The 12,638-nt window shown below is 53.8% G+C and overlaps 1 protein-coding gene across 1 annotated transcript in view; it reads right to left on the bottom strand.

Moving 5' to 3' along the window:
* Positions 1-3,535: 3,535 nt before the first annotated feature.
* Positions 3,536-12,638, bottom strand: part of TEKT4 (tektin 4) — a 39,296-nt gene continuing 30,193 nt past the window's right edge. Inside the window, exons 4-6 of the mRNA XM_075318331.1 lie at positions 11,934-12,156; positions 9,015-9,169; positions 3,536-3,819 (exon numbers count right to left, since the gene is read on the bottom strand). Coding sequence (XP_075174446.1) covers positions 3,603-3,819; positions 9,015-9,169; positions 11,934-12,156 — 595 coding nt within the window. The 3' untranslated portion in view covers positions 3,536-3,602. The remainder of the gene's footprint in view (positions 3,820-9,014; positions 9,170-11,933; positions 12,157-12,638) is intronic.

Below are 12,638 nucleotides of genomic sequence, written 5' to 3' on the forward strand. Positions count from 1 at the left end.
AGGAGGTGAGCTGTGACATCTATTGTGAATGTTAGGTCCCGTGTTATATGCTGTATATAATAGACATGATACTAGTCACTGTATAGGGGCAGGAGGTGAGCTGTGACATCTATTGTGAATGTTAGGTCCTTTGTTATATGCTGTATATAGACATGATACTAATCATTCTATAGGGGCAGGAGGTGAGCTGTGACATCTATTGTGAATGTTAGCTCCCGTGTTATATGCTGTATATAGACATGATACTAGTCATTGTATAGGGGCAGGAGGTGAGCTGTGACATCTATTGTGAATGTTAGGTCCCGTGTTATATGCTGTATATAGACATACTAGTCATTGTATAGAGGGAGGAGGTGAGCTGTGACATCACCTATTATGAATGTTGTTGTTTCCTGTGTTATCTAATGTATATAGAGTTTATATCCGTCACTGTACAGGGGGAGGAGGTGAGATGTGACATCACCTATTGTGAATAGTGGATCATGTGTTCTCTACTGTATACAGAGGTGTTATCAGTCATTGTACAGGAGGAGGAGGTGAGATGTGACATCTCCTATTGTGAATGTTGGGTCCTGTGTTATATACTCTATATAGAGATGATATAAATCCCTGTACAGAGGGAAGAGGTGAGATGTGACATCTCCTACTGTGACTGGTGGATCCTGTGTTATCTACTGTATATAGAGGTGTTGACAGTTATTGATCAGTAATGTATGTACACAGTGACAGCACCAGCAGAATAGTGAGTGCAGCTCTGCAGTATAATACAAGAGGTAACTCAGGATCAGTAATGTAATGTATGTGCACAGTGACTGCACCAGCAGAATAGTGAGTGCAGCTCTGGAGTATAATACAGGAGGTAACTCAGGATCAGTAATGTAATGTATGTACACAGTGACTGCACCAGCAGAATAGGGAGTGCAGCTCTGGAGTATAATACAGGATGTAACTCAGGATCAGTAATGTAATGTATGTACACAGTGACTGCACCAGCAGAATAGGGAGTGCAGCTCTGGAGTATAATACAGGAGGTAACTCAGGATCAGTAATGTAATGTATGTACACAGTGACTGCACCAGCAGAATAGTGAGTGCAGCTCTGGAGTATAATACAGGAGGTAACTCAGGATCAGTAATGTAATGTATGTAGAGAGTTGTGCTGTTAGCAAATATTATATTGGCTCCTCAGCACATTGCAGATAATTGGCAGCTGGAACCATTGAGAATCACACAGCGAGAATCTGCTGGGGAAGATGTAACTATGTGTCCTGTCATCAGCAGAAATGAAAGCTGCAGTGTAAAGCTGCTTGTCTGTGCCTGCGGCAGTCATCCGGATCGCCTGCGGTGGAGGGCGGGGGCAGCTATACTGTATAAGTGCCGGGGCTCCGGAGCCGCACCGCTCAGCTCTCAGCAATCACTAAACCCAGGATTTAGAGCGACGCGAGAAGCTCCAGAAACGAGTCCCCAGAGAATCTGAGCCGAGGTCCGATGTGCTGACCCCAATGTATAATGTGCAGGAACCGCCGAGCACCGCACAGAGGCCGAGTGTCATTATACTGCACCCCGAGTGTCATTATACTGCACCCCGAGTGTCATTATACTGCACCCCCAGTGTTATTATACTGCACCCCCAGTCTCATTATCCTGCACCCCCAGTGTCATTATCCTGCAGCCCCAGTGTCAGTGTCATTATCCTGTACCCCCAGTGTCATTATCCTGCACCCCCAGTGTCATTATCCTGCACCCCCAGTGTCATTATCCTGTACCCCCAGTGTCAGTGTCATTATCCTGTACCCCCAGTGTCATTATCCTGCACCCCCAGTGTCATTATCCTGCACCCCCAGTGTCATTATCCTGCACCCCCAGTGTCATTATCCTGCACCCCCAGTGTCATTATCCTGTACCCCCAGTGTCATTATCCTGCACCCCCAGTGTCAGTGTCATTATCCTGCACCCCCAGTGTCATTATCCTGCACCCCCAGTGTCATTATCCTGCACCCCCAGTGTCATTATCCTGCACCCCCAGTGTCATTATCCTGTACCCCCAGTGTCATTATCCTGTACCCCCAGTGTCAGTGTCATTATCCTGCACCCCCAGTGTCATTATCCTGCACCCCCAGTGTCATTATCCTGCACCCCCAGTGTCATTATCCTGCACCCCCAGTGTCATTATCCTGCACCCCCAGTGTCATTATCCTGCACCCCCAGTGTCATTATCCTGCACCCCCAGTGTCATTATCCTGTACCCCCAGTGTCATTATCCTGTACCCCCAGTGTCAGTGTCATTATCCTGTACCCCCAGTGTCATTATCCTGTACCCCGAGTGTCAGTGTCATTATCCTGCACCCCCAGTGTCATTATCCTGCACCCCCAGTGTCATTATCCTGTACCCCGAGTGTCAGTGTCATTATCCTGCACCCCCAGTGTCATTATCCTGCACCCCCAGTGTCATTATCCTGTACCCCCAGTGTCAGTGTCATTATCCTGTACCCCCAGTGTCATTATCCTGTACCCCGAGTGTCAGTGTCATTATCCTGTACCCCCAGTGTCAGTGTCATTATCCTGTACCCCCAGTGTCAGTGTCATTATCCTGTACCCCCAGTGTCAGTGTCATTATCCTGTACCCCCAGTGTCAGCGTCATTATCCTGTACCCCCAGTGTCAGTGTCATTATACTGCACCCCCAGTGTCAGCGTCATTATCCTGTACCCCCAGTGTCAGCGTCATTATCCTGTACCCCCAGAGTCAGTGTCATTATACTGCACCCCCAGTGTCATTATCCTGCACCCCCAGTGTCAGTGTCATTATCCTGTACCCCCAGTGTCAGTGTCATTATACTGCACCCCCAGTGTCAGCGTCATTATCCTGTACCCCCAGTGTCAGCGTCATTATCCTGTACCCCCAGTGTCAGCGTCATTATCCTGTACCCCCAGAGTCAGTGTCATTATCCTGTACCCCCAGTGTCATTATCCTGTACCCCCAGTGTCAGTGTCATTATCCTGTACCCCCAGTGTCAGCGTCATTATCCTGTACCCCCAGTGTCAGCGTCATTATCCTGTACCCCCAGTGTCAGTGTCATTATCCTGTACCCCCAGTGTCAGTGTCATTATCCTGTACCCCCAGAGTCAGTGTCATTATCCTGTCCTATATAGTGTACTTTAAATATAAGGACGATATTGTTCCACCATACATTGCCCATAAAATACCACCAAGCAGTGCAGAAATAAAACTGATATATGGTGCCTTTAAAATACTGCCATATAGTGCAGATGTTATACTGCCATACCGTACTCGTACATTACCACCTAGCTTAGTGAAGTCTGCATTACATGTTACTCTAGAGGACCCAAAATCTAAAATAAATCTCCTGCCTTCCTGCTGAGGACTTTGTGCCCAGTCTAAAAGAGCAGAGCTGCAGTGTAAAGCATGGGGTGGTGAGTCCCTGCGGCAGCCGCCCCTGTGATGGGACAGTAGACCCCATATATTCTGACTTATGCTGAATAGTTACTGTAGATTCGGCGGTCACCACCAGACATCTCCGCGGACTCCTCGCACTTTATTACTCCACAGACAGTGATGTATACAGGACATCTCCTCGCCGCCCCTACTGGAAGCCGGAGAGCTTGATGAGCGCGGGGTAGCGGGTGCGGAGGGTCATGCACTTCTCCCGGTCAATGAACAGACTGTTGGCCTTGTTGGCGATGTCCTTCTCCAGAGACATGCGGGTGTCCTCCAGGTTCCTCAGACTCTGCTCGGCCTCCTCCAGCTTCTGCTGCAGGAACTCCACCGACTCCGCCAGCTCCGCGACCTCACCGACCAGCCTGGGGGGCGACAGCGGGGGCAGGTTACTACACGTCCCCACCTCCAGACTTACCAACCTGGGGAGGCCCCGCCCCTGAGGAACACCCACAACCTACAATGGAATGGCCAGCGTTGGGTGGGGCTTACATACAGCGCCTTGAAAAAGTATTCAGACCCTGTGAACGTTTCCACAGTTTTTCATCATTCATACACTCCCATCAGCCATAATCTCCTATAACCCCATACATACCCAACCCCCCATACTCTCCCAATCCACCATACTCTCCCATCCCCCCCATACACTCTCCTATAACCCCATACATACCCAACCCCCCATACTCTCCCAATCCACCATACTCTCCCATCCCCCCCATACACTCCCACTCCCGTCCACCCATACACGCTCGTCCCCCCCATACACTCTCATCCCCCCATACACTCTCATCCCCCCATACACTCTCATCCCCCCATACACTCTCATCCCCCCATACACTCTCATCCCCCCATACACTCTCATCCCCCCATACACTCTCATCCCCCCATACACTCCCATCCCCCCATACACTCCCATCCCCCCATACACTCCCATCCCCCCCATACACTCTCATCCCCCCATACACTCCCATCCCCCCATACACTCTCATCCCCCCCATACACTCTCATCCCCCCATACACTCCCGGCCCCCCATACACTCCCATCCCCCCATACACCCCCATCTTACACAATAGCATATTCATCTTTGGGGTGATGTCGGGCTCAGGTCAGGGAATTTACTCGTACATTTCTGGCATTTTCTCTTTTCGGCTTCTCAATATAACAGACTTCAGTCTCATCGCTGGACCTTGCGGCGGAAGAGTCTGCTCTGGGGTGTGTAGACATCCGCAACACATGTGCGAGTAGCCAATCGTTAACTGAGGTGAACCCATTCAGTACCCCGAGCAGCAATTAAAGGGGTGGTCTCATCACCTGCATTTATCCCTGACCCAAGGACAGGTGGTTAATGTATGCTCTCTGGGGGGGGGGGGGGTGACACCGCTGGGGACCCCTCCAATCACAAGAAGGGGGGACGCAAAGTCCCCAGTGTAGATGGAGCAGTGTCTGACCACAATTACAGTCATGTCTGCTGGAGGTGGTCATACGTGCGCCCTCCTATGAGTGTATGGGGGGCAGCACTGAGTATGCAGGTGGGGTCACACATGCACACTACCGCTCTATTTACACAGGGGACATGGGGACCCCCAATTGCGAGGTAGTCCCCATGTCATGACAAACTAGACTATCAGGAATACCGGCATTACCCTGTTCACTTCCCTAGACCACCAGCACTACGTTTTTTGTTACCTTAGACCACCAGGGATACGGGAATTGCCCTGACGATCACTGTCACTTATGCTGCGGCGGTGGCGGCTTTCATGTGCACATCCCCCTGATTAGCGGCTCCCTGGTGTCGGGTGATTGTGCGTTCTGCCGTCATCATACTGATGAATTTCAGACCGATCCGTGCTCTTATCCGAGTGACGAGACTTCATTTTTGTCTCCGCAGTTTTCTCCGTGATCAAAGGAAGCGTCTTGGTGAAGTGATCTCGGAGGACCCGAGGCCGGCGCTTGTGACTCACCGCCCCCCCCCCTTCCCCCCCCGAGCCCCAGAAGTGGGGTCTGATCGGAATTGGCCGAGGCGGATTATTACCGGCCTCATCAATCTTTAAACACTCGGGCCAAGAACAATGAAATGGTTGGAGGATTACCGAGGGATCAAGACAATGTAGAGAATCACGGAGCCCGGCCCCGGAACGGACCGATCTGCCGTCCAGTCACATCAACGTGTGAGGTACTACAGGTACAAGCATGCCACGAAGTGGAGTCAAAGGTCTAAAAAGTCTTAAAGGGACTGTACAGGTGTAGACACTGGCAGACCCATCTAATTCCCCTCAATGATGCCAAGCTGCAATACCCGACACAACCTGTGGACAAGGGGGGCGCTGTGTCTGAAGGTCAATAGTGAAGAAGACTGGAATGATCTTCCTCCAAAGACCAATGTCTGCGGCTGCTGACAAGTGCAGAACCTTAGCACCAAATTAGGTGCCATATCCAGGACTTGATCCTAATAATCTAGTGTCAGTCCCAGAGGGAACCAGGAAAAGATAGGGAATATCACTGTGTCCTACCGGGACTCACCTGCTATGTTTTTTGGGTTCTCTCCATAGTAAATTTTTGGACTCTTGATTGCCACCCATTTAGTGGCCATAACCAGGATACGACCATCATGATGACTCCACCTGGCGTCTATCCCAGAGGGCACCCCAGAAACAGAGCGCTCGGGGTGATATTCCTTATCCCCTACACTTATCTGAAACTCACCTCCTACATTTTTTGGGTTCCATCCATAGTAAATTATTAGAACCTCAGAGTCAGCACCTAACTAGGGGCCATAACCAGGACAAGACCATCGTGATGGCTCCACCTGGTGTCAGTCCCAGGGGGAATCTCGAAAACAGAGAGCTCGGAGTGATATTCTCCATTCCCTGCCCTTACTGGAACTTACCTGCTAAGGTTTTGTTTTAGCTATTTCCAAAGTAAATAATTAGAACCTGCATCCAATGAGGTGTGATAAAAGACATGATCACTACGATGACTCCGTCTGGTGTCACTCCCAGAGGGAATCTCAGAAAGACACGTGCTCGCTGCCTGGGGGTCACCCTTGACTCTGCTCTATCCTTCAAGCCACACATCCAAGCCCTCTTCACCTCATGCCGACTACAACTCAAAAATATCTCCCAGATCCGTACATTCCATGACCAAGAATCTGCAAAAACCTTAGTGCATGTCCTCATTATCTCCCACCTGGACTACTGTAACCTCCTGCTCTCTGGCCTGCCTTCTAACACTCTTACTCCCCTCCTTTCTACCTAAATTCTGCTGCCCGACTAATCCATCTGTTCCCACGCTAGTCTTCAGCTTCGCCTCTGCCAATCCCTTCACTGGCTTCCCATCGCCCAAAGACTCAGTTTCAAAACACTAACCATGACCTACAAAGCCATCCACAACCTGTCTCCCCCCTACATCTGTGACCTAGTCTCCCGGTACCTACCTGCACGCAACCTCAGATCCTCACAAGATCTCCTTCTCTGCTCCTCTCTTATCTCCTCTTTCCACCATCGCATACAAGATTTCTCCCGTGCCTCCCCCATACTCTGGAACTCTCTAACCCAACACATCAGACTCTCGCCTACCATGGAAACCTTCAAAAGGATCCTGAAGATCCTCCTTTTCCGACAAGCCTACAACCTGCAGTAACGCTCAGTCCACCATAGTGCCGCACAACCATCTCCACTCTCAACTACTGTACCCTCACCCATCCCCTGTAGACTGTGAGCCTTCAGGGGCAGGGTCCTCTATTCTCCTGTAGACTGTGATCCCTCGGGGCAGGGTCCTGTCTCCTCCTGTAGACTGTGAGCCCTCGCAGGCAGGGTTCTCTATCCTCCTGTAGACTGTGAACCCTTGGGGGCAGGGTCCTCTTTTTTCATGTAGACTGTGAGCTCTTGCGGGCAGGGTCCTCTCTCCTCCTGTAGACCGTGAGCCCTTGCGGGCACGGTTCTCTCTCCTCCCATAGACTGTGAGCCCTCGGGGACAGGGTCCTCCCTCCTCCTGTAGACTGTGAGCCCTTGTGGGCAGGGTCCTCTATTCTCCTGTAGACTGTGAGGCCTCGTGGGCAGGGTCCTCTCTCCTCGTGTAGACTGTGAGCCCTCGTGGGCAGGGTCCTCTCTTCTCCTGTAGACTGTGGGCAGGGTCCTCTCTTCTCCTGTAGACTGTGAGCCCTCGTGGGCAGGGTCCTCTCTTCTCCTGTAGACTGTGAGCCCTCGTGGGCAGGGTCCTCTCTCCTCCTGTAGACTGTGAGCCCTCGGGGGCAGGGTCCTCTCTCCTCCTGTAGACTGTGAGCCCTCGTGGGCAGGGTCCTCTCTTCTCCTGTAGATTGTGAGCCCTCAGGGGCAGGGTCCTCCCTCCTCCTGTAGACTGTGAGCCCTCAGGGGCAGGGTCCTCTCTCCTCCTGTAGACTGTGAGCCCTCGGGGGCAGGGTCCTCTCTCCTCCTGTAGACTGTGAGCCCTCAGGGGCAGGGTCCTCCCTCCTCCTGTAGACTGTGAGCCCTCGTGGGCAGGGTCCTCTCTTCTCCTGTAGATTGTGAGCCCTCGCGGGCAGACTCCTCTCTTCTCCTGTAGACTGTGAGCCCTCGGGGTCAGGGTCCACTCTTCTCCTGTAGACTGAGTCCTCGGGGGCAGGGTCCTCTCTCCTCCTGTAGACTGTGAGCCCTTGTGGGAAGGGTCCTCTCTCCTCCTGTAGACTGTGAGCCCTCAGGGGCAGGGTCCTCCCTCCTCCTGTAGACTGTGAGCCCTCAGGGGCAGGGTCCTCTCTCCTCCTGTAGACTGTGAGCCCTCGCGGGCAGAGTCCTCTCTCCTCCTGTAGACTGTGAGTCCTCGGGGGCAGGGTCCTCTCTCCTCCTGTAGACTGTGAGCCCTCAGGGGCAGGGTCCTCTCTCCTCCTGTAGACTGTGAGTCCTCGGGGGCAGGGTCCTCTCTCCTCCTGTAGACTGTGAGCCCTCGCAGGCAGAGTCCTCTCTCCTCCTGTAGACTGTGAGCCCTCAGGGGCAGGGTCCTCTCTCCTCCTGTAGACTGTGAGCCCTCAGGGGCAGGGTCCTCTCTCCTCCTGTAGACTGTGAGTCCTCGGGGGCAGGCTCCTCTCTCCTCCTGTAGACTGTGAGCCCTCGCAGGCAGGGTCCTCTCTCCTCCTGTAGACTGTGAGCCCTTGTGGGCAGGCTCCTCTCTCCTCCTGTAGACTGTGAGCCCTCAGGGGCAGGGTCCTCTCTCCTCCTGTAGACTGTGAGCCCTCGCAGGCAGGGTCCTCTCTCCTCCTGTACCAGTCTGTGTCTTGAAATGTTCACGAATATTGTACTTGTCTATGTATGCCCCTTTTTCACATGTAATAAATGGCGCTATAATAATAAATGAATAATAATATCCCTTATCCACTCCACTTACCAGAAATTACCGGCTCAGTTTTTTCTCCCCATAGTAAATTATTCACACCCCTCATCCAGTCAGCACCTCATTACGTGCCAGAGCCGGACAGGACCGTTATATCATGACTCCATCAGTGTCGTTCCCAGAGGGAATCTCAGAGACAGAGCGCTCGCAGTGATATTCCCTATCCCGTACACTTACCGGAACTGCACCGGATCCCTGCAGAGCTCCACATTGGGCCTGTAGGATCTCTGATACAGCCGAGTCTGGGCGACTTTCATGGGCGCCTCCTTATCCTTTATCGCCTGCTTGAGCGCTGCGATGTTGTTCTCCTGGTCTCCGATCTCCTTCAGGATCTGCACAGAGAGAAAACACGAAATTACAACACATCTACATAATGACTCGCGGGTCTTATATTTCCTCTCCGCAATAACCGCGCTCTGGAGCCGGCATACGTTCTCAAATATTCGAGAGCATATTATCGTGTATCGGCCGAATATCCAAGTGATCACCTCTGCTAAAGGTCCCCCCCGAACTTAAAGGGATTGTCCACTTTTTGTAACAAGTTGTCCTCTAATAACAGGGTGTCCCGCTCTCAGCGATTAAAAGTGAACTCTGTGGGAATCCAGCACCAAATGCTCAATTTTCCCACAGTGCCCCCACTGGAGGAATGAAGTATTACACAGTTCACATTGAACTGAAAGGACTAGCTTTATAATGCATGGATATCCTAGACTTTCCACAGAGAGATCTGGGGGGGGTTGGGGGGGGGTGAGGGTCATGCAAATTGATAGTCCCCCCCCCCCCTGGATCTGGCACTGGTCTCTCCGTGCTCTGCGCTGACACAGGAACCAGCAACAAGACCGCTGCGGCCTGTGATTGCCTGCAGTGGTCAATTGACTAGAGCAGCATGGAATAGGACCACTGCAGGCAATCCCACGCCGCAGCGCTCTTGCTGCTTGTGTAATGGAGAGATGTCCTCTTCCTGCGTCAGCAGTGAGGTCTGGGTCGGATCCAAATGGGCACCACTGAGGAAGTATCAATTAGTTTGTTATTTCTAAAAGGTCCAACTCCCGGGGGAACTTATTTTTTTAGTCTCAACCCCTTTTATTTCCATTCCAGTATTTACTGCTGCGTTCATCTATGAAGAAATTATTGACGTTCCTCACTATATAGGAGGGATCTCCATCAATAACGGGAGAGAGCTGCAGTACCATTCATAGCCACTACACAATGGATGGCGCTGTGTCACTGCAATCCGCTGTTCGGTGGTGGTGCACTCTCAGGACTGGGGGGCACCAGTGATCGATCCCTCAATTCCCAGCGATCTACCAATCCTTTATAAGGTGGAAATACCCAGTGATGTCCCCATACATTGCTTTCAGGACCTAGAGATTGGTTCTCTGTGGCTGGGCTACGTCTCCTCTGTGCGGCGCCCCTCTGCGGCTGGACTGTGTCTCTGTGCGGGGCCCCTCTGCGGCTGGGCTGTGTCTCTGTGCGGGGCCCCTCTGCGGCTGGGCTGTGTCTCTGTGCGGGGCCCCTCTGCGGCTGGGCTGTGCCTCTGTGCGGGGCCCCTCTGCGGCAGGGCCCCTCTGCGGCTGGGCTGTGTCTCTGTGCGGGGCCCCTCTGCGGCTGGGCTGTGTCTCTGTGCGGGGCCCCTCTGCGGCTGGGCTGTGCCTCTGTGCGGGGCCCCTCTGCGGCAGGGCCCCTCTGCGGCTGGGCTGTGTCTCTGTGCAGGGCCCCTCTGCGGCTGGGCTGTGTCTCTGTGCAGGGCCCCTCTGCGGCTGGGCTGTGTCTCTGTGAGGGGCCCCTCTGCGGCTGGGCTGTGTCTCTGTGCGGGGCCCCTCTGCGGCTGGGCTGTGTCTCTGTGAGGGGCCCCTCTGCGGCTGGGCTGTGTCTCTGTGAGGGGCCCCTCTGCGGCTGGGCTGTGTCTCTGTGCGGGGCCCCTCTGCGGCTGGGCTGTGTCTCTGTGCGGGGCCCCTCTGCGGTGGGCTGTGTCTCTGTGCGGGGCCCCTCTGCGGTGGGCTGTGTCTCTGTGCGGGGTCCCTCTGCCGCTGGGCTGTGTCTACTCTGTGCGGGGCACCTTCACCACCGGGCTGTGTCTTCTCTGTGCAGGGCCCCTCTGCGGCTGGACTATGTAACCTCTGTCCGGGGCCCCTCCGCTGCTTGGCTGTGTCTCCTCTGTGCGGGGCCCCTCCTTGGCTGGGCTGTCTCTCCTCTGTGCGGGGCCCCTCCTTGGCTGGGCTGTCTCTCCTCTGTGCGGGGCCCCTCCTTGGCTGGGCTGTCTCTCCTCTCTACGGGCCCCTCCGTGGCTGGGCTGTGTCTCCTCTGTGTGGGGCCCCTCCTTGGCTGAGCTGTCTCTCCTCTGTGCGGGGCCCCTCCGTGGTTGGGCTGTGTCTCCTCTGTGCGGGGCCCCTCTGCCGCTGGGCTGTCTCTCCTCTCTACGGGCCCCTCCGCGGCTGGGCTGTGTCTCCTCTCTACGGGCCCCTCCTTGGCTGGGCTGTCTCTCCTCTGTGCGGGGCCCCTCTGCGGCTGGGCTGTCTCTCCTCTCTACGGGCCCCTCCTTGGCTGGGCTCTCTCTCCTCTGTGCGGGGCCCCTCCGTCGTAATGTGAGCGCTCCCCCTGAATTCCCCCATTACACATAATTAGCTGACAGGAATCTACATATCGGGGGCACACGAGCCGCGCGACGCTTCCTGGCCACCCGATGACACCGCCGGGTCGCTCTAATGAACGAGTGTCAGCGACCGGACGAGTCGCGACGCCCGAGAGCGGAAAACAAGAGAGCAAAATAAACGGCGTTCAGGGCTTAATGATCTGTCAAGACGACTGTTGGCTGGGAACGTTGTCATGGAAACCAAAAGGGAAGCGCGTCCAGGGGCGAGGAAAACACCAGGGTAAATTAATTGTGCTTGCAAATCACATCATCGCCCAGACGTGGGGGGGGGGAAATCGGACCCAGCGAGGGGACAGACGGACGGACCCAGCACCGCGTCATCACTGTGCTCTCAGTCTCTGCTCCATATGTAGTGCTGCAGCGCCCTCTACTGTACACACTGGACATATCAGCCCATTGCTCGCAGGACATGCTGGGACTTATAGTGTAAGCACCACACGTACCTTCATCAGGTGCTCCTCCTGCTTCCTCTTCACGTCCTCCACCTCCTCGCACCGATGGGCGAAGGCGCTGTTGACCGCGTCGCACTGAGAGCGCAGGTCCTCGGACGTGTCCTGCAGGATGCTATCGATCAGCGAGCGCAGGTTGATGGAGGCCATCCGCTCTCTCTCCGCCCTGTATATGTTCTCATGACTGTGCTGAGCCCAAGACTCCGGGGTGGAGGTGCTGGGAACACAAAACGAAAAAAGGGGGCTCAGCCAAAAAGCAACGGATAACAGACTCTGCTGCCCCCCAGTGTTTACAATGGGGAACCGCTGGATGTGGGCGGGGCTGTAGTGTGATTGACAGGTGCAACTTGTGACACAATCACTACCATTCCTCCACCCCAAATCGGTGAGACGCCCCCGAAATGTACAGTGCTCAACAGTAAACTGAAAATTTTACAATAATAAAAAGTTGGGACCATCATTTACTAAAATATGGAAAATCCCTTTAAGTGTTTTTTTTTTTCATTAAAACCCTTTTAAAGTGACGCTCCAGGTAAAACAGCCTATGTTGTGCCTATAGCAGCTTCTCAGGGGCGGGGCATGACTATGCTACTCCCTGAATCCATGTCATGCTCCGCCCCCTGCCCTAATCATTCCACTCTAGCCTGGCATGTTCCTTTACATTACCATGTATCAGTCAAGATATCTCACATGGGTGTG

Source organism: Anomaloglossus baeobatrachus, chromosome 7 (genome assembly GCF_048569485.1).
Source record: "Anomaloglossus baeobatrachus isolate aAnoBae1 chromosome 7, aAnoBae1.hap1, whole genome shotgun sequence".
In the NCBI taxonomy this organism is placed as follows: Eukaryota; Metazoa; Chordata; class Amphibia; order Anura; family Aromobatidae; genus Anomaloglossus; species Anomaloglossus baeobatrachus.